The sequence below is a fragment of the Moschus berezovskii genome, chromosome 17 (genome assembly GCF_049115385.1).
Source record: "Moschus berezovskii isolate FMDL1 chromosome 17, NW_MosBer_1.0, whole genome shotgun sequence".
In the NCBI taxonomy this organism is placed as follows: Eukaryota; Metazoa; Chordata; class Mammalia; order Artiodactyla; family Moschidae; genus Moschus; species Moschus berezovskii.
This window is the reverse complement of record NC_142476.1, coordinates 16,895,352-16,915,688: the sequence shown is the minus strand read 5'-3', so window position 1 is coordinate 16,915,688 and position 20,337 is coordinate 16,895,352. Positions and strand designations below refer to the sequence as shown.

The following is a 20,337-nucleotide window of genomic DNA, read 5'->3' as shown; positions in this document are numbered from 1 at the left end:
GCTACTTCCCGGCTTCAGAAGTGGCTTAGTGTGTCTACACCATCATCTGTGAAGTGGGACTCATAATGCCTGCTTCACGGGATGATCAGAAGAGATCGGATGTGGCAAGATTAACACCATGCCCAGCGTGTTAGGTTGGCCATTATTAGTTAACTGTTGTGCAGTATGACAAATTCTAAGATGGATTTCTGTGCAAAGTCCTGTGGACACAAGATCTGCAGCCTGGGGAACAATGTGACACCAAGTGACCCGTATGGCTGCCTTTTGAACCCCCTAAAGAGGGAGTGTCTGCTACTGGGACCAAAAGCCACTTCTTAGAGCAAGAGAAAAAAAAATCACATGTAGGCTATGCTTCTGTTCCTGATGTCAGTTTCTTGGTACAATAGAACAGTAGTTAAGGCTATAGGCTTGGAATTCCAACAGATTTGTATTTAAACATCAGTCCTACCACTTGTGTGACTTTGGGCAAGTTACGTACCTGATCTGAGTTGTATTTTTTATTTTAGCAATAGAAATAGCAAGTATTTTTTTATGGTTTTTATGAGGATTAAATAGAAAAAGTCTGTATTAGCGCAATACTTGGCACATAAAGTCTAATAAGTGACAGCTATATATTAATTAAAGAACCAATCATTTCTTGTTATTTTACCTTTATGCAATGAAGAGGTTGAGCTAGATAGTTTCCAAAGTTCTTTACAGCCCTGAAATTCTATAACCTATGGCCCCAATGAATTGAGAAAGTAGCACTGAAATATATACATTGCCAAGTGTAAAATGGACAGCCAGTGAGAAGGTGCTGTTTAACCCAGGGAGCTCAGCCCGGTGCTCTCTGATGACTTGGATGTGGGGAGAGATGCTCCTGAGGGCGGGTATATATGTATACTTGAGGCTGACTCGCATTGTTGTACAGCAGACATCAACCCAGTATTGAAAGCAATTATCCTCCAATTAAAAATAAATTTAAAAAAATAAAGCAAAAATACAGATTGATAACCAAAAAAAAGAAGACGAAGAATAAAAAATGGCCTTCAGTCAGCACAGCAGGCTGCCCACCACAGTTTTGTTAAATGAATAAATAAAATTTCCTCAAGCACTTACAAAAAAAGAAGAGGAGAGGAAACGAAAGGGTTAACGCCTTGCAGAGTCAGTCGGGTTCCCACTGCCCAGAGGGGGCCTTGTCAGGAGGAAACTGCTGATTCCTGCCTGCTTCTGAGCCAGAGGAAGGAGGAAGAGCCCACACCCTCACGGGACTCCCCTGTCTGCAGAGACAAGCCCGGGCTAGTAACCAGAGGGCCGCAAAGGCGGGGGGGCGGCAGGTGGGCTTGGGCTCAGAGAGAAGAGCCCCGCACTCACCATGCCCACCCTGAGCATCAGACTCTGCTGGGGCCGCCTGGATAGCAGGGGTGCGGTGGGGGGGCAACCGGAAGGGCCCCTTACCATTCTTATAGTCCCAGACCTGGGCACCCAGAGACATTCTGGTGGTCTCAGAGGGGGTTAAGGGTGAGTGAGAGAAGCAGAGGTCTCAGGGCTTAATTTTAACATGCTCTCTGGACCCACAGGAAACTCTCAGATAAAATTTGAGCTATGTTCCCAGAAAAGAAATAAGGAAGGGGACCTCACTCACTGAATAGCAGGTCTGTCCTAAAGGCTGCGCTGACCAACTTAAGGGTTATCTCACTTGATCCTTAATATGACCCCATAAATCAAGGATGTTTGACAGATGCAAGAATAAGGATCCCCACAAGGCAATTGATAACGTCAATCAATACAACCATAAATGGCACAGCAGGGGCTGGATGCAGTTTAGGACTTCTGAATCCAAGCTCTTTGCCTTCAGCCGTGGTGCTTCTAAGGAAAGCCATGCTGCAGGCTCTCCCTTTCTGGACAAAAGTAAACGGGCAGCAGGTGTCTAAGAATATCTGACAACTTAGAGAAGAGAGAAAGAAATGCTGCCCAATCCTGGCAGCTTAGGCTCAGAACAAGCCATTTCCCTCCCAGTCTGGGGATTCTAGACTCAGGAGGGATATAGAGAAATTCAAAATCACCGACAAGTGTTCGGCTTCTGTCATCATTTCTCAGAAGCTGGCTTGGGTTATGCCTGAGCCCAGGCTCTGCAGCCTTACTGGTCCCTGGGGAGAGTGGGAAAGAAAACAAGGCCATGAAATCAAGAACTTTTGGAGCCGAAAGGCAGCTTGACGATTGCCTGGCCCAGTCCTTTTCCTTTACAAATGAGAACATTCAGACTCAAAGAGGGTATGTGACAGATCAAGATCATATGACTGGTTAGGGGTAGAGGCAGGGCTACAATATCGATTTCCTGATTCTTTAAAGGGGCACTTGTGCCTACAGCGTAGGGATGTGAAAGAGAAGTAGAAAATGTAAAAAGTGGTAGCTGAGTCCTCTGACCTGCTTTTCTAGGGAGCTTGAAATTTCCATCATTGATTCCAGGGATGTGCTGGTGAGTCTTAAACGGATGGCTATATTCAGGCAGTGGATGTGGTAGGCAAGAGATGGGGCTGGGGGATCTTGATCAGAAGCATCTGCCAATGTCCTTGGTGTAAATGCTCCCACTGTGGATGATTTCAAGCCACTGACGTGATGCCACTAAATGCAGAGATAGATGTGTGGGCATCCCTCCTGAGCCGGCTGGAGCAGGTCATTGCTCCACTCCCTTCCTGAGAAACTTATCCCTTCTGTTTTATGCAGAGCTGCATAAAATCCAAAGTTCAAGGTAATCCTTAACCTGACTTAAGTTTCCTTTCCTAAAGAATAAACACACACACACACACACACACAAGGGTAGTGCCATGATTCACTTGTTGGAGCAGCAGATTGCTACAAAACACCAAGGAATCAGAAGGATGCAAGCTCTGTTCCCTTTGGATCTGAACAGGGAATGGAAGGGAAGTCCCTGTTTTACCAAAAGGGGGAAAAAAAACCCCACACTGATACACCAGTTCTTCCTGGGAAATGAGGCTGTCAGGGGGCAATAAGTCAGCCCGCTCTTCCCTGGTGTGGGAGAAAGGAGGCGTGTGATGGGAGCACGTCTCTCCACCGTGCTTTCCATGCTTCCTGTGACCATCACTTCCTTCCTCCCCGGGATGCCTTTCCAGACCCAGAAGGAACCGCTGCAACAGGGCTCAGTGCTGTTCCAGGCCCAGAGTCTGCAACTTTTGCCCAAAGGATTCCCTGTTGTGTAATCAGCCAGGCCATTTCAGAGGTCCCGTCATGGCCAAGCCCCAGGCCAAACAGTGGGCAGAGAATGCAAGTTCCTTATCAGGCCCTGGCCTTAGGATGCATGCAGTCTGTTTTCTTCTTCTTCTTTTTAGCTGAGTGAGATCTTGGAAATAATTTAAATGCTCTTTAGGACCTTTTAAATTAACATCCTAAACAGGATGTTACTAGTTCAAGTTCACAGAGCCACAGAGGTAGAGCAGAGGGTAGAAACCTTTCTCTCCAGCCATTTTTCCACTTGCTCAAGGCCCTCTCCTTTCGAAGTGCCCCAGTCTCTCCTGAGAGTTACTCTTTATACAAGCACACCCTGCAAAAGGCTGCTAATGGAGGTCTTCATCCTCAGAATCTACCCAAACTCCGTCGAAGACCTCTAACGGACGATGGTGAAAATCGCTGCATGCTTGTGCTTAGTCGCTCCGTCGTGTCCGACACTGGTGACCCCATGGACTGTAGCCGGCCAGGCTCCTCTGTCCATGGAATTCTCCAGGCAGGAATACTGGAGTGGGTTGCCATGTCTTCCTTCAGGGGATCTGCTCTACCCAGGCAGAACCTGTGTCTCCTGCGCTGCATGCAGGTGGATTCTTTACCCACTGAACTATGGGGGAAGCCTGACAGTCACTGGACTATTAACCTATCTTTGTAGGCGTTATTTCCTTTCCTCCCCAGGGATTCTCTAATGCAGGTGGGCAGGTAGTATGACACGTGAAGAAACTGAGATTCACACAGATGAAGTAATTTGTCCAGAGTATAAGGCACTGTTCAGTATTACAACTGTCTTCAGTCTATCCCCAGTACGGGATGTGGTGATTAATGGAATGACTGAAAGTTCCTTATGCCCAGAGGCAGGACTTTGCAGTCCAGGAAACAAATAAGGAGCCCCCTCCAGGCTGGTAAGAATCTTGTGAGGTTGCCTCTAGACTGAATCCTCACTGTCTAAACAGAAAGAGCCCCACCAATGGCATGGGCCACAGGGAGTTTCAGTGACAAGGACATGAGTTCCAGCGATCAGTTTTGCAAATTGCCGCTGGTGATCTCTGGGCGGCAGTGGGTGAGGGAGGAAGCCAGCTGCCGGGTCCTCTCTCCGGGTTCGCTGGAGCCAGTGTGGGTTCCCGGGTCGGGTGTGCGGGTCTGCACGTGCAGCGCGTGTTAGTCCCCACACCTGCTCTCCTCCGAGGCCCAGCAGCCAGGCTGGTGTGGGGTGACCCGGGCCCGCCTCCGCTGACCCTCACCCCGGGCCCCTCACCTTCCCTGCAGCCGGTGCCCATCGATGACCACTTCTGTGGCCTGGACATCAACCAGCCCCTCGGAGGCTCGGTCCCAGTGGAGGGCCTGACCCTGTACGCCGCCAGCCGGGACCGCATGACCTCAGTGGCCGCCTACGTTTACAACGGCTACAGCGTGGTGTTCGTGGGGACCAAAAGCGGCAAGCTGAAAAAGGTAAGGCTCTGAGCCTGCATGTCGCGATGCCGTAACTAGAGGCAACTCGGTTTTCTTGGGGTGGCGGGCAGTTAAAATGGGGACGGCCCTAGGGGTTCATTTGTGGTTTATCTTCCAGCTACTTCCTCTAGCCGTTGGGCAATGAGTGTCTTGGGAATATACACATATTTCAATATTGTTGAAACACCAAGGAATTAGGAAGGTGTGTCTGTCTAAAGGAGAAAAAACAAATGTTATCTTCAAGTCAAGTAGAACTGATTTTTTGATTATCTATATTATGAATGGCTCACATCACAAATCCCTCCCCACAGCTTCTAGAGTTGACCAGAAGTCTTTGTTAAGTCCTGAGCAGCTGCTTGAAGCAGATTCTCAGTAAATGGGGTACAGCTCTGGGATGGTATATGTGCCTGGCTTAGAGGCCATTCCCCTGTCTTTCCTTTTCCTGCAATCGCAGACCCTTCCCCGGCCCTCCGTCCCCACCCCCAGAACCCAGGAGGAAGTAGACATCTTATTCCTTGTGTGTGTGTGTGTGTGTGTGTGTGTGTGTGTGTGTATGTGCGCGCGTGCCTGTCCTGGGCACTTCTGCCTGCAGGAGGGCATGGGCCCTCTGGGGCTGGCAGCACGGTAAGCCTCCTGCGTGGCAGGCTGAGGCCAGCAGCTTGTACCTGCTTGTCTAGCGCTCCGGGCGTGGAGACGACGGAGCGCAGTCTGGTTCATTACGTGGGATTACAGCCGCCGCCTTCTTTCCGGTCCCTGCTAATCCCTTTTTCCCAAGCTCACCCCTCCCTCCTGCCCCCTTTCCCCGTCCCCCTGCCTGTGGATCAAGGCACCGGCCAGACCTCTCTGCATCTCACCTTTGATGTTGGCATCAACCCTGGGCTCTTCCCTCCTAATCCATTTAGAGCCTCGGGAGAGGTGTTGTTTGGAAAGGAGGGTGGCAGGGAAGGAGCCTGAGGAAGAAGTTCCGTGTTCTGCTTGTTCTGAGTTGCTCCCAAAGGAGGTGAGAAAAACTGGTCCCGGTTGATGTGGAGGTGCTGAACCCGACAGACCTCTTCTTCTCGTGATACCAGAGCCCCTTGAGCCTTTCCTCACTCCAGGCAGAGCTTCCTGCCTCTTGCAGCCCTGCGCCCTCTGCCCAGCCTGGGACTGCGGGCCCCGGCTTGGTTTCAGGCCCAGGAGACAGGATACGTGTGGTCCCTGTGTTTGCTTTTCCAAAAGTGTAGAGGGAAGGGGTTGGCCTTCTGAGATTCCACTAGGATTTGAAAGTGGTATATTCTGGGAAAGAATCTGAAAAAGAATGTATATGTTTAAAACTGAATCAATTTGGTGTGGCTCGGATGGTGAAGAATCTGCCTGTAGTTGGGGAGACCTGGGTTCCATCCCTGGGTCGGGACTATCCCCTGGAGAAAGAAATGGCAACCCACTCCAGTATTCTTGGTTGGAGAATTCCATGGACAGAGAGCCTGGCAGGGGACAGTTCACGGATCGCAACGAGTCAGACACACTGAGCAATAGACACACACACGCATACCGAACCTAGCACAACATTATAAATCAACTATACTTTGACTTTTAAAATGTGGTGTAGGATCAGAAAGACCCCCTGGAGGAGGAAAGGGCAACGGATGCTAGTACTTGCCTGGAGAATTCCATGGACAGAGGAGCCAGGTGAGCTACAGTCCGTGGAGTCACGCGCGAAGGGTCAGACAGGACTGAACAGCTGAGCACAGCATATATTCCATCCACAGGGGTCAACCTGGACCCTCCTGAGGCTGGCTGCCTTTCTGCAGGGTTATCTATACAGTGGAGCAGATTTTGCCCAGGGACTTTGGGCCAAGGGGTCTATGGGAGTTGAAATCTAGCCTGAACTTTCCTTGTCAAGCCAAGGGCCCTCGGGCATGAACATACCCCCAGGGGGTCTTCTTACTGTTTCATCTGCCCGTAGAGACCACCTCTTCCTCAGCTGCACAAGGGCTTTCTAAGGCCAGCAGTAGCCACAACAGAGGCTGGCGCTCAGCGTCGTTTCCTGTCCTTCTGGAACCTTCAGTCGCTCTTCGGGGCCATTCCTGTGACCCTGTCTCTTGTTCTCTTAAAGGTCTATTAAAGGCAGGAGTCACGCTGCATTCACAGTTATCTCCTCCTTCTGCCTCATCCTTTCATCAGATGTTCCCTCCTGGGATGGGCCCCGAACTGTCCTGAAAAATAGAACCCTTCTCTGAGAAGTCTTAGAGACCATCTAGCCCAACACTAGAGTTATTTGACAGGAAAATTGAGGTCCAGAGAAGAAAAGTGACTCATCCGAGCTTAGAGATGAGGACAAGTTGCCTCTTGCCCTGACACCCAAGTTGGCACCCTTTTTCCTAAAGAGGCAGACACGGAGCCTGAGGGTGGAGGCTGAGAACAGTCTTCGGGTTCTGGCTTGCTACAGGGTTCAGCCAGGGGCTAGCACCCTCGCTCTGCTGGACTCTGGATCCGAGTTAGGGGATTATTATTTTCTGAATGGATGGATGAGTGAAGGCAGAACCCCCCAGCTGGGCCCCAAGGGCCCTGTGCCCGCCTTCCCATTGTCGCTGGTCGTCCTATGCACACAGACAGGGGGCTGCTTGGGGCACCTTTCCAAGCCAGGCTCTCCAGATCCCGAGTTCTCCTAGCCCTGTAGGAACCCCAGCAGACAGGTCACTAAGGAGGCAAGTTGCCGGGTTCAAGGACGAGGCTGGGGGTGTGGCCACCCACAGCATGTTCCAACCTGCAGGCTGCTCCTCCTTCTCTCTCGGCTTCGCGGTTCTCTGTTTCTATGAGCTCATAATACCCCTCTTTTTCCTCGGGCGACTCACCCTTCCTTTCCACCCACACGCCTTGGAGGCACCTGATACCAATGCCAGGCTCCCACCAGCCTCCCGTTTACCCAGAGAAATGGCCCATGAGGAATTTGTGGAATGTCCCCAGGAAACCCTACCATGGTCCAGGCCCCATAGCTCTTTCAACACAGGAAGGAAAATAAAGAAAAAAAAAAAATAGCCAAGAGTTTGGAGACGGAAGGGAAGCTGGGTGCGTCAGAACCACTCATTTCTTCCCTGCCTGGCCAGGCGTCTGTCAGACCGTGTGGACTGCGTCCATGGCAGCCCATGGGAACAGGATGTCCTGAGTGGGGACAGCTAGAGGAAGCAGAGGCTCGCTAGAAGTGGCAGAACCACGAAGGGCTGCTCTGTGCTGTGTCACGTTCATGCTCACACCCAGCCCTCTGCTAGACACGTGGAGAGCAGTGCAGACAGGCCACTGCCTGCTGAGCCGCGAACACGTGGAGGGAACAAACAGAATAAGGGCGAGACCTCAGAACCAAGAGGGGTTGTACTTGCAGAGCCTAAGGACCAGTGCAGTAGAGGCGATAAGAGGACAGGCCAGAATCCCCCACGGAGATGGAACAGTTCCAGAGATATCAGCTGCAACCGGGTGATTAACCCACAGGGCTTCCTGGAAGAGGAAGCTTACCAGGATTTGCTCCAAGACTGAATGAAACAAAGTGACGCGTTGAGGGTGGGAGAAAGGGACCCTGTAGACCTCGGCTGCCGCGTTGAGAAGATGGAAAGCATGTGTCGGGAAGGCCTAGAGTGCCTGGCGGGGCTTGGAGGACTTGGTGAGGTGGAAGCCAAGAGGCAGAGTGTCTCGAGGCTTCAGGAGCTAAGAGGATCAAGTGAAAAGGACCTCGGGATTTTCACTGACCTTGTGAGCCAACTGTCCTATCCGGCAGAGCTCATTAGTCTTCACCACACGAACAAAAGAGCGATTCCAAGTCAGGGGAAGTGGTGGCTCCACTTTACCCTGGGGATAACCTTGTAAGAGGGCTAAGTCAACTAAAAAGTATGAGCTCAGCAAGGGCTGGAGGGATGTGGGAGTCTTGCTCGCCGGAGAATATGTTGAAAAGGACGCTAGCCCAAGGGAAGAAGAGTAGAGGAGGAGATCTAACAGCTTTCTTCACACAGTGCGATTTCCTGAGCACTTACCAAGCGGTGTTCATAGAGCTTTTAGCTCCTAACTCATCTAATCTTTATATCAGTCGACGGGGTAAGCGCTGTGATGCCCTCCGTTTTACTGATGAGGAAACGGAGGCCCAGAACGGTAAGGAAATGTGTCCAAGGCCGCACGGCAAAGTAAGCAGCAGAGCCAGGATTTGAACCTGGATCACTTGGTTTCCCAAGCTTCGCGGCTTCTCCGCTAAGCTGTGCCAGATGAATTAGACTGATTCGTGCGGCCCCAAAGGGCATCAGAGGGCCACCAGGTGGGGCTTCCGGTAAGATAGCTTTCCACTTAGTATAAGGAAGAATCTTCTTGCAGCCAAACCGTCCCATCATAGGAAGGGTTGACTCGAGAGGAAATGATCTCCCAGGCTCAGTGGAAGCGTTGGGGCAGAGCCTGGGTGGCCCCCGATCAGGGAGGCCATGGAGGGCACCTGCCCCACGCACGTGACTTTCCATTCACACCACGGCTCCTGCTCTGCCTCCTTCAGCAGGAGTGGGGGTTAAGGGAGGGCCAGAGGAGGCGTCCAGAGCCCAGAGCCAGGGAGCTGAGGCCCCCAGGGGGTGTGGGCTCTGAAGTCCGGCTGGGCTTGTGCTGACCCTCGGGGTGGAGCAGAAGGGCTCCTCGGGGTCAGCAGGGAGGCGTTTGGCCCAGAGGGAGGGCGAGACGGGGCGCCGCCGATGGCGAGGGCAGGCTGGCCCGGGATGCGGCGCCCCCCGGACCTGGGCACGGCCGACTCCCGACACCCCTCCTGGCCACGGGCAGGCCACGGGGGCCCCCGGAGCAGACAGGGAAGAGCGTGGCCACAGGGACCCTGAGCTCGTTGCCTACCACGTCCCGGGTTGGCACGGCCCGGGTTGGCACGGCCCGAGAGGTAGGCCGTGGGCTGTAGGAGGGAAGGGGCTGAGCCGACGTGGCAAGAGGCCCCAGGAGCAGCAGGCGGGACTCGCAGGGCTCGCTTGGGGCAAAGACCCAAGCCTTCACTCGCAGCTGCTGAAACCACATCCTCAAGGCCTGGCTTCCCCTTTCTTTGGCCTCCTCTGGCCCCCCGACCCCAGGGCCTCCCGAGAGCAGGGGCCTGCTTCTCCTTCTTGTCCCTGCACCCCAACACCCCTCCTGCTGCTCGAGGCCCGTGACCCGTCCTCACCTAGCCCGCAAAGCCCTCCTCAGATACCCCACCGCTTGGCTCCGACAGACACGGGGGCAGCTGCTAACGCGTCCCCGCGTCTTGCGAGTCACCATCCTGGAGATCAGGGGCCCTCTTTTCCATGGATGTCGCCCAGCCCTGTGGTCGGATCCCTCGTCTCTCACCCCTTGGGTGCTCATGAGATTTGTCTCAGATGTACTGGGAGTACCTCCTCCAGGCCAGACATGCATTTGCACGGAGTGGTACAGAGCCAGACACCAAGAGTGACCCCTGTTGACATGGCTGGCTCGCAGAGGAAGGAAGCTGGGATGCAGTGGGCAGGGCTGGGCGGACGGGGAGGCGGGTAAGGAGTCTAGGAAACAAGAGAACCACTGGGACAGGAAGAGAGTTTGTTTGCTGGTGAACAGCGCTTGGAAGAGGGTGGAACGGAGCTCTCAGAAATGGGGACGGAGCTGGAGAAGGGAGCTGGGTTGCCGCTGTCGCCTGCGTATCCCCAGGAGAGCACGGCCAGCCACCTGCCTCCCCTGCATCACGGGCAGGCTTGCCCCCAGCAGGGAGGCGGGTACAAAGGCCCAGGTGACGTCCCTCCCCAGCATCATCCCCCTGCCACCCCACTGTTTATTGGACGAACTCCCGGACATTTTGACGAATCCACAGAGACTCAGCCTTTTCAAGGTCTGGGGAGGGCTGTGGCCTCTTTTAGCTCCACCTTCTTTCCCGATGGCTAAGGCAGCCACCAGAATGCCTGTGAAGTTCTTGAGGAAAATTCTCTCTGCCTTCCCCCACGGGACCTAGCAGTGCGAGGCCTCCAGGCCCGCAACCCGTAGGAAACCCGTCTGACGCCCCTTCCCGTTCCTGTTCTTCTCTCTGTAAGCTCACAGACGATTTACTGAGCCAAGTCAGGGAAACTGCAAGCTCCATCAGGAGCACAGGAGGATTAAGTCTCCCGGGCCCTGGGGCTGATGGCTCAGTTACTTGATAACACTGATTATTTGTAAGATATCTTTCCACAGTTCCTTGCATCCTCCACAAATACTCCAACTAAGGGTGGTGACTGCTCCCTGCATCTCTGCTCCATCTTCCAAATGTGGAAAACGGAGCTCCTGGGATGTTCAATATCTTGCCCAAGGATACACGGCCCCGCCGTTGGCAACACGGAAACCTTGGCATTTAGGCTTCCTCCCACACAGACGTTCCTAACCTGTGACTTGGCTCCCTTGTCGGGTGGGGTTGTCTTATGGACGGAAAGCCAAGTTGGATGCAAAGCTGAGAAACATGCCCCTCTCTGTGAGCCAACACCACCGAACAATAGCTACTCATTCCTCATTCCTCGGAGTGGAAATGATTCACTCGTCTCTCAGTGTGAACCCTGGATCAAGTAAACAGCCAGGGCCACGGCTCTTGTTGCAGCAGCTGTCTCGGGACCTGGGACCACTGAGCCAATGCTCTGGCTCCCCGAGACATCTCAGCAGCAGCTCCTGGGGTTGGGGGGAGTGGGAAGCAGATACCCTCTCCTCCTGCCCTAGAGCCCGCGCAGAGGAGGTTGGGGTGGTGGTTCGAGCTCACCATCACATCCCTAGTAATGAGTTTGGCTCCCTGCCCAGGCTCCTGCCGCCAAACTCGCTGTTTGTTTTGTTGTTTTATCGGCCTCTTGGGTCCCGAGAACTGGTCTTCTGAAAGCTGGGAAAGGCAGCATTTGGTTGGCACAGGGAAGGGGGCATATTTACAGAATCCCCCTAAACCCTTGCCCCCGGCCAAAACATCTCCCCTACTTGAGCGTGACAAGTGGGGAGAGGGGTGTGGGTTTCTATTTGGAGCCCCAGCTGAGCTCCAGGGAAGAGGCCCTGATCTCCCAGAGCCATTCTGAAAGGGAGAATGTAAAGATTCGTTTATTGTTTGCCCCTTTTGTGCCTCTGTGTGTGCGTCAGTCTTGGGCAGGCCCTGCGTGAGGCACCAGGCTGTGTGCTCAGCTGGGTGCTCACCGCACCCCGAGAGGAGCCCTTTGCAGTCCAGGCTGTGTCTCAGAGCAGGTGAAGCACAAGGGTCATGATTCAAGCTCTCAGAGCCCAAGTGGCCCAAATAGGTTCTGGAGAATTTTTCAGAGGTCACAGTGCTAATGTTTGCAGAGCATCTTTAGGAAAATACAAACCGCATAGATGTACATCCTTTTGGACCATTGAGCCTTGCCTGCTTGTGCATACAGAGCATGGGCAAATAGCTCAAAGTTGGACAAGACCTCCAAAGACCACCTGGTCCCGTCCTCCTGCCCTCAGGTAGGAACCTTTTTGCATAACAAAGAGCATATGAGCTTCCAGAATGCAGTCCTGACTCCAACTATTAACCGTGTGACCTCTGAGCTTTGGTTTCCTCATGTGTAAAATGAAGACAGTTGTAATACCTGCCTCGTGAGACTGTAATGAGAATTAAATGAAATCATTCGCTTTTGAACAAAAATGTACTGAATGCCTACTGTGCACCATTTGCTGGGTATACAGTAGTGAAAAGTCAACATTGCCTGCCCTAGTGAAGATTATACCTTAATATGGGAAGACAGATGAGAAAATAATGAGAAAGCACAATATACAGTATATTTAGAAGATAGCAAGTGATAATGAAAAAATAGAGCATAGTAAAATAATTTATAAAAAGTGTGGTGCTGAGTTTATATGCATTTAAGTACGACTACTATTGTTACTTAACTTGTGAGCTTCACATTTTTTTTTTTCTGTGGAGTGGGTAGCAGTAATAAACACTCCGCATAGTTGCTGGAAGGACACAGTGAAATCTTGTATGAAAAGTGCTTGCTCTGGTGCTTGGCAACAGAAGTGCTTCCGTTATTATTACCAGCATCTTTGCGGCTGCCCCCCGAAGCCCACTTCTCCTCTGACTCCCTGGGGGACTGGAGCTGTCAGATCAGCCTCCTTTTTAGTGACACGTTTGCAAGGTCAGATGGAGGAAGCGAATCCTGCTCCCTGCCCCCAGCCCTAATCATGGGAAAGAAAATACTTAGAAGACTAGACCAGCCGGGCCGAACTAATCTAACCCTGCTGGACACTGCCATCCAGCTGCCTTAGTCACCAGGGAGAGTCCTGTATCATCCAACAGTATGTACTGACCCCTCCTCAAGGTGGAGCTGGGGGAAGTGCTGGTTCCACTCTTACAGCTTGGCAGTATTAACTAAAATGGAGCCATTCGCTGTGCTTTGCATGCTCTCAAGCCCACCTTAATATGCTAGTGTTGCACAGCTCTGCCTTAGATGAGCTGTGTGATCTTGAGCAGACCTCAGTTTCCTCAACTGGCCCACCGATGCACCCTTGCAAGGTTGCTGTGCCTCAGACACGGGGGCTGTAAAGTACTTACTAGAGCCTGGTGCATAGTAGGTGTTCAACAAATGGCAGCCGTTGTTGCTCTTACCACTGTTACTGCAAGCGTGACCCTCACTAGTATCATTGCTGCCACTTTTCTACCATGCTTTTCTTCCAAAGACCCAGATTCTCTTGGTTTCTATTAGCTCATGAATCGTTCTTTTTAGGATAAGTAGGGTGCTTCCCAGGTGGGGCAGTGTTAAAGAATCCACAGGAGACTCAAGTTTGATCCCTGCATCAGGATGATCCCCTGGAGAAGGAAATGGAAACCCACTCCAGTATTCCTGCCTGGAGAATCCCTTGGACAAAGGAGCCTGGCAGGCTACAGTCCATGGGGTCACAAAGAGTCGAACACGACTGAGCGAACACACACACACACACACACACACACACATGCTAAGCCCTGCACTAAGTGGCTATTTAGTTAAGCCTCACTGTACCCTTGTAAAGTAAGGATTAGTAGTATATCCATTTCCATATGAGCAAAGGGAGCTCAGCAGAGTGAGGTAGCTAGCCAGAGCCCCGTGGCTACTGAGTGGAAAGCTGGGATCGGAATCAATCTGTCTGTCTCCAGACCTGGGCTTAGTGAACCACTAGCGCTGAGCCCTGGGCCTCCCTCCTCTAAGGCTTGGCTGGCTCCTCTGTGACCCGCCACCTGTCCAAGGGAGCTGCAAGAGAGGAGAGCCGGGGGGACTGAGTTTGCCCTCTTTCCAGCCAAGGTGCCCGGGAGGCCCAGGACAGGGTAGCTATCCCCCCGGCACACGCTGCCTGGTGTCACTCCCCGCAGGCCTCCTCCTCCCCTTCCCACCCACCGCAGCCCAGACCACACGGATGGGGTGGCCGCCCACAGTCCCCAGCTGACCCCCCTTTCTCCAGGCATCATTGTTTGCGGTGAGCTTTCTGAGGGGACACAAAGCAGTGTTACTGACGAGGCCAAGAGCAGCTGTGTCAAGCGTGGGGCATCACGCTGATGTCAAGCCCATCACCCAGGCATCCCTTGGAGCCCCCGGGCTCTCCTTCAAAGACGCTGTCTGGGATCTTTTGTGTGCCAGTCATACCCGTTCAGAGCTGGCCGGGCAAAGGTTTCGGCGGTGGGGAGGAAGACACTGAGCAATGGAGTCATTTTGATCTGGCGAAATTGGAAGAGACATTTAATGCAATAGTTAACAGCAAACCACTGCTGGGGGGTGGTGGGTGGATGGGTCGGAATGCTTGTTCTCTGTTTATGGAGCTTATGCAATTCCATCAATATTGATGCCTGATGCCTTTGATTCTGACACTAATCATTGCTATGAATTAAATTTGCAGCCATATAATTAGGATTGCTATTAATAGGGCCCTGAGCTAAGCTCTACGATGCGGCATGTCTTTTTCTTGATAGAAAGTGGCGTCCTTGGAACTCTGCTAATGGGGTGCACCTGGGATTTGCCAAGAATGACGCGAAAATTATATGTTCTGTATTTGTATTGGGCCGCTGCTAAAATGCCAGTGGGCAAAGGTGAGGCTTGGGGAAGGTTCTGCCCTGCCCTGCGGCTGTGGGCAGCAATTAGGTATCTCTCTTGCACTTCCAAGTCTTTAGGAAAGGATCTTCCAGAGCCAACTTGGTTGCTCATGGTCCAGCCATGAGAGAGCGGAGAGTCAGGAAGGTCTTCCTTAAGTTTAACCTAGTTCTAGTTAGCTTAGGCTAAGGGACTAGGTACTCTGGTGATTTTGTTCTCAGCCTTTGAGGGGGATATGAACCAACCGAGGGAAGAGGAGTGTCTTGGAGTGCCCCAAGCTTGGCTGGAAGGGGCTAAGTCAAACCCCTATTGAGAGTCCCAGTTAGCCTCATTTCTAGGGCAATGAGTAAGCATGACCTGCCCCCCTCACCGCCACTCATAACTGATTCCAAGGGCTCTCATCCAGAGATCACCACTGAACCTCACACCTAAAAGAGCCCACTGCTAGCCTGGTGGGAAAGGATGAGCTGTCCAGCATGATGAGATGCCTTCCCGGGTAAAGCTACAGCAGGTTCATTGACTGAGGAGCCCCGTCTTTTATTATCATGAGGTCCCCAGGTCAGTGCTCAAGACTCAATGCCCCCATTCAGCCTCTGAGTAATCACGTGTCATGGCACGCGCAAGGGTCCTCTAATCCTTTTCCAACAACAACACGTGTGGTGACAGGCCCTGACCAGTGTGCACAGGTCGGCATAAGGGATGCATTAGTCCCTGCCCCTTTGACCTTCAGCCTGAAAATAATTTTTCCTCCATATCATCATTTATTGATTTTTTTTCCTTTCATGTTTTTAAGTCATTGTGAAAAGACAACGGTTTGAGTTCAAGTGCTAACCTTCCCGTTTATTAAATGTGTGATCTTATCTAAGTTACACGTAACCTCTTGGAAACTTGGAGTTGTGAGTTCGCATCTTTAAAGCAGGGATAATAATATCTACTTCGTAAGGATCATAATGATTTTAAAGAAGTGTGTGAATTGCTTATCACAGGGCTTCTGTACCTAATGAGCATCCCCGCTTCCCTTCCCTTTGCTCAAGTACGTACTCGGATGCACAGGATGGCAGGCAGTAGCTCTTGGACCCACGCCATTCGGGAGAATGCCACTCTATTTCCCACCTATTCTCAGGGACAGCACATGGAAAATTGATTCTTCCAAACAAATGGTGAGCTTCAGCATCAATTCCAAATGCCTTTGATCTTTTGCTCACTGCACACGAGAAGGCTGAACAGGGGTTCCTCACCCCACCACAGACACCCCAGTTTCTGCTGTTTCTCTTTATTCTCAAGTAACCCAGGGTCGCAGGTGGACTGAACACATCCTTAGGTATTCAGGGGCCCTGAGTTCCAGCACAGCTCCCCGGTGCTGAGCGCCTCGAGGCAGAGGGAAAGGGGCAAGAGCGCCTTAGCGTCACCTGGAATGGAGGCTTGTTTTCAAACAGGAGTCTTACTCACTTCTGCGTTCAGCCCACACCTCCGGGGTACACTCACCCGTTCTGTGTGCAGGCATATGGCAGACAAACGTGGACAGACGACAGGGGCCAGTGGCCCACATTGGCCAGAGAATGTACTGATAGAAAAGCCTGGAAAACAGCGTGCTTGGGTCAGTCCTCAAGTACCCGAATTTGTCGCAAATTAGCAAATGACTATTTTACTCTTTGAGCCTGAAGTTGAAAGGGGTAGAGATTCGTGTTGGGGTATTGTTGGGGGGAGTCGCTGTTCTTTTGGTTCCCACCAAGCAGAGAGCATAAATCAGTCCCTTTAATTCTTTAAATTAGCTTGTTGTTGGGCAAGCACCTAGTTACTCATATATGCATTCAAGCACAGCTGGCAGAGTTAACGCTCATCCCATTATGGTCTCTTGTCACTTGCAAGATCTTGAATGATGCAAGTGAAACCCCCATGGGCTCACCCAGTGAGGTGATGCTCCCACAAATGCTGCTGAACCTCCAGCCTTTCCAAGAGTCTAACTGCTTTGGAATCCATAAAACACCAGGTAGCTTCAGTCTCAGACAGATCGCTGGTCTCCCCAGAGGAATGGCCGCAGTCAGAGAAACAGAGGAAAAAATATGCCCAACCTCCCCCCACCATCAAATCAAAGAAATAAAAAATCTGTCTCCTTGGTGCCTCCCCAATATTTATGTCTGAGCTCAGCAGACACCCCTGGGCTGCAGCCAGTCTGTGTATTAGCATTAGTCCATTACGCTTTTTATGATGCATGTAACCTACCCTCCACCCCTACCCCACCATCGCAACATTTTATGACTGTCCTTTTCATTTCTGGAAAGAGCTTCACAGAATGGCAGATGCCTGCATTTCCCCACTCTTTGGGGAGCGGTTTGTAGGCAGCCTGTCCCAGGCCGTAAACAACGGGAGATAAACCACAGCCACTGGCAGTAAATGTGTCCAGGGCCAAGGAGACACAGAGAGGAGGGGCTGGGGAAGCTTGGTGGTGTCTCTACACGCCCGGTGGCCAGTGGGTCTGGGGTGGCTGCCGCCCACAGAAGGAGAAGCAGGGGACTGATGCATAAGTGGATGCCATGGTCCCGGATTTCTGCAAAAGCCAGAGGGAAATCCTACCACGCTCCCTCATTCCCATGGGAGCCCCTTGTCCCTGAACTGTGATCAGAACTGGTAAACTTTCCAATAAGAAGAGGATGGTTCCCTTTGGCATCACTTTCCGCTGCCAGTTTGTGTTACTACACAGATGAGTCAGTGCCACTCCTGTCCCATTGATGCTGCTAGATCTTGGAGCAACTGCCTGCAAGTGTCTGCCTCCCGCCACGCCGCCTCCCTGGGACACCCACCCCCGCCCCTCCCTTCTCCCTTCTCCCGTCTCCAGGCCTCTTACCCTCCCTGACGCCCAAGACCCAGTCTCACCAATCCATCACCGCCAACTTCTGCCTCATTAAAACTTCAGCCAGGACTCTGGTGGTCCTGGAGGTGATATTTGTTTATTTCAGCTTGAAGCGGCACCCACACGCAAGCTGCTTGTGATGCCGCAGGAGCCAACACCTGGAGCCAGCTTTGCTCCGTTAAAAGGCACCCCTGGGAGAAGAAAACCAAATTCTGAATGAATAATTGGTCTGGTGGAGCTTTCAGATTCTTTCTGCACGCACAAGCAGCCACCGCAAGCAAAGAACGGAGCAGAGATAGAAGGAGGTGGTTGGTGGGAAGGACCGCCAGCAAAGCCCTGAATAATGAGCGCGGGGAAGAGTTTTCTTCCTTCAACTCTGTCGTCGCGGAAGGACATGGACAGAGGGTGGAGGTGATGCTCTTTTTCTCCTCCTCCTTTGGTTCCAGACCCCACATCAAATGGATACAAGCAGATGAAAGTGGTGTGCATTTAAAATGTCTGTACACATCAGGCTGCTGGAGATAGTAGCTATTATACCGCGTGTATGTTTTTTTGCAGTAAGCTGCTAAATTATTTATTGGGCACTGGGCTTTAATCTCATAAACCTGCCTGCGGGCCCCAGGCACGGGCAGGCTGAGTGCCACATAAAACGCAGACATCGGCCCGGCTGTGCGGAGCACTCTGGTGATTCTGGATAGTGAGTCTTCATTTTCACTGGCTCCTTCCCCCCACATCGGCTCATTAACAGCAGGCAGACCCAATGAACAGCCTTCTCATTTTTCCCTGACTCTGAACTTGGAAGTGGATTTGCATCTTATGTAGTAGACCAGAGCCCCCACCTGAGCACACGGAGCCAGGGGCATGGTGGTAAGGGGCTGGGAGCCCTTAAAGAGGGCAGATGAGCCCCAGATCCCTGGATGTTGTTGGGCTCGTCCGGAGCTAAATCCCTTACCAAGCACTCCTTACCTCAACTTGCTGAGAGATGACCCTGGACAAACCCTTGCCCCTTGGGCATCAGTTTGTCCCCTTTAAGTCAAAGTGGTCTCTGCTGTCCTCCCTGGTTCCAATCCAGAAGGCAGCTCTCTCGGTGTAAATCTCCCAGTCATTCTCTGAATGCCAAGATACTAAGGACCCCCTTGAACTCACTTAATGGTTTGAGGTACAAACAGCACCCATTTTGAGCTCATCTAGTAATCCTCACAACCCCACAGGCTGTGATCGTACAGATGAGAAAGCTGGCCCAGCCGAATCAAGTGGTTTGCCCAGCATCACCCAGCGACAGCTCTGTGATCAGACCCTGGCTGCCGATCCTTTGTCCATGCTAGATAGGGGAGCTCACGGGCGTTAAGCTAGTCTGGAAACTGAGGCAACAAGCATCTCTGATACCGAGGCTGCCCAGGGCTGGCTGTGTGGGAGCCGTGTTAGCAGCCATGCCCTTGTCCCAGGAATGTGAGAACAGAGGCTGTGCTTCCCAGACTCCGGGCCCCCCAAATGGAGCAGCGCCGGGACTCGTCTGGGGTTCATCGTTCACTGTGCCACAGCCGCCGGCATCTTGTGACTCCCCCTCGCAAAGTCAGAGGGGCAGGGACACCCGCTAGGAGGATGTGACAGGAGCTGAACGCACGGGACTTTTTCACCAGCCGGGATTCAGGGGAGTTCATGATCTGCCCCCAAAAATGTTCTGCAAACATCTGCATGTCCATAACGTGTGTATAGAGGGCCCATTACTTTCAGCAGATTCTCAGGGCGGTCTATGACCCTACGATGTTGACTCTAATTTTTTAGTATGTACATTTTTAATTGGAGGGTGAGTGCTTGACAATGTTGTGTTAGATCCTGCTGTTCAGCAGTGTGTGTCCACAATAGGTGTACATATATCCCCTCCTTCTGCAGCCTCCCTCCCAACCCCCAACCCTAGCCCTCTGGGTCATCGCAGAGCACCGAGCGGAGCTCCCCGTGGTATCAGCAGCTTCCCACTAGCTATTTTATACGTCAGTGTCATTCTCTCAATTTTTCCCTCCTGGTTTTCAGGCAGTGTGCCTTTGAGCTCTAGGGCGATGACTCCAGTCCCCCAATTCCATCCTCCTTCAATCAAAGCATCTTGCTCTCATCTATTTAATATGTGTCAGGGTTACCAGTATGATTCCTTTGTTGTTTACAAAGTAAGTTCAAGTGACCGATGATGAAATCTTGGCCCTACCTGACCATCGAGTGCCGTGTACCTCTTGTAACAGGCATGCCTATACCATACCCACCACCTACCATGCACACATGCACACATTCGACACATATGTGTGCACACATGAACACACGTACAAGTGCATATTCTCACACACACACCAACAACAGCGCCCACCCCCAACCTGGTGTAAGTGCAACAGAACAAGGTGAGACAGAAGGAACCCAGATCAAGGCCAAGGGGCGAGTAAGAGCCGAGGCGCGGAGACTAGATCAGGCCTGCGGGAGACCACACAAAGCAGGAGGCGGAGCACTGGTCCCCGTCCTGGTTGTAAAGCCAAATCAGACAGCACAGGCTAGGACAGGAGGACGAATGGGCAGCTCCACGTGCGTGTCCAGAGAACCAGCCCAGGCCAGAGGCAGGAGTCCCGATCCTTGAGTTCGTGGTTCCAAGCCCAGCCTGAGGCCCGGGACAGGGGTGTGCATGGGGAGGGCGTGGGTTACTCCTAGAACCTTCTTGCATCTCCATGGCCTCCTCTCCTCGGGACTGTGTGCTGCTCTCTCATACTAGAAACACTTCCTTCCCCTTGCCCACCTGACACCGTCTCGTTG

The 20,337-nt window shown here is 52.2% G+C and overlaps 1 protein-coding gene across 1 annotated transcript in view; it reads left to right on the top strand.

The window, feature by feature from the left end:
- Positions 1-20,337, top strand: part of PLXNA2 (plexin A2) — a 231,634-nt gene that overhangs the window by 29,424 nt on the left and 181,873 nt on the right. The window contains exon 3 of the mRNA XM_055419000.2: positions 4,489-4,671. Within this exon, the coding sequence (XP_055274975.2) occupies positions 4,489-4,671 (183 nt within the window). The remainder of the gene's footprint in view (positions 1-4,488; positions 4,672-20,337) is intronic.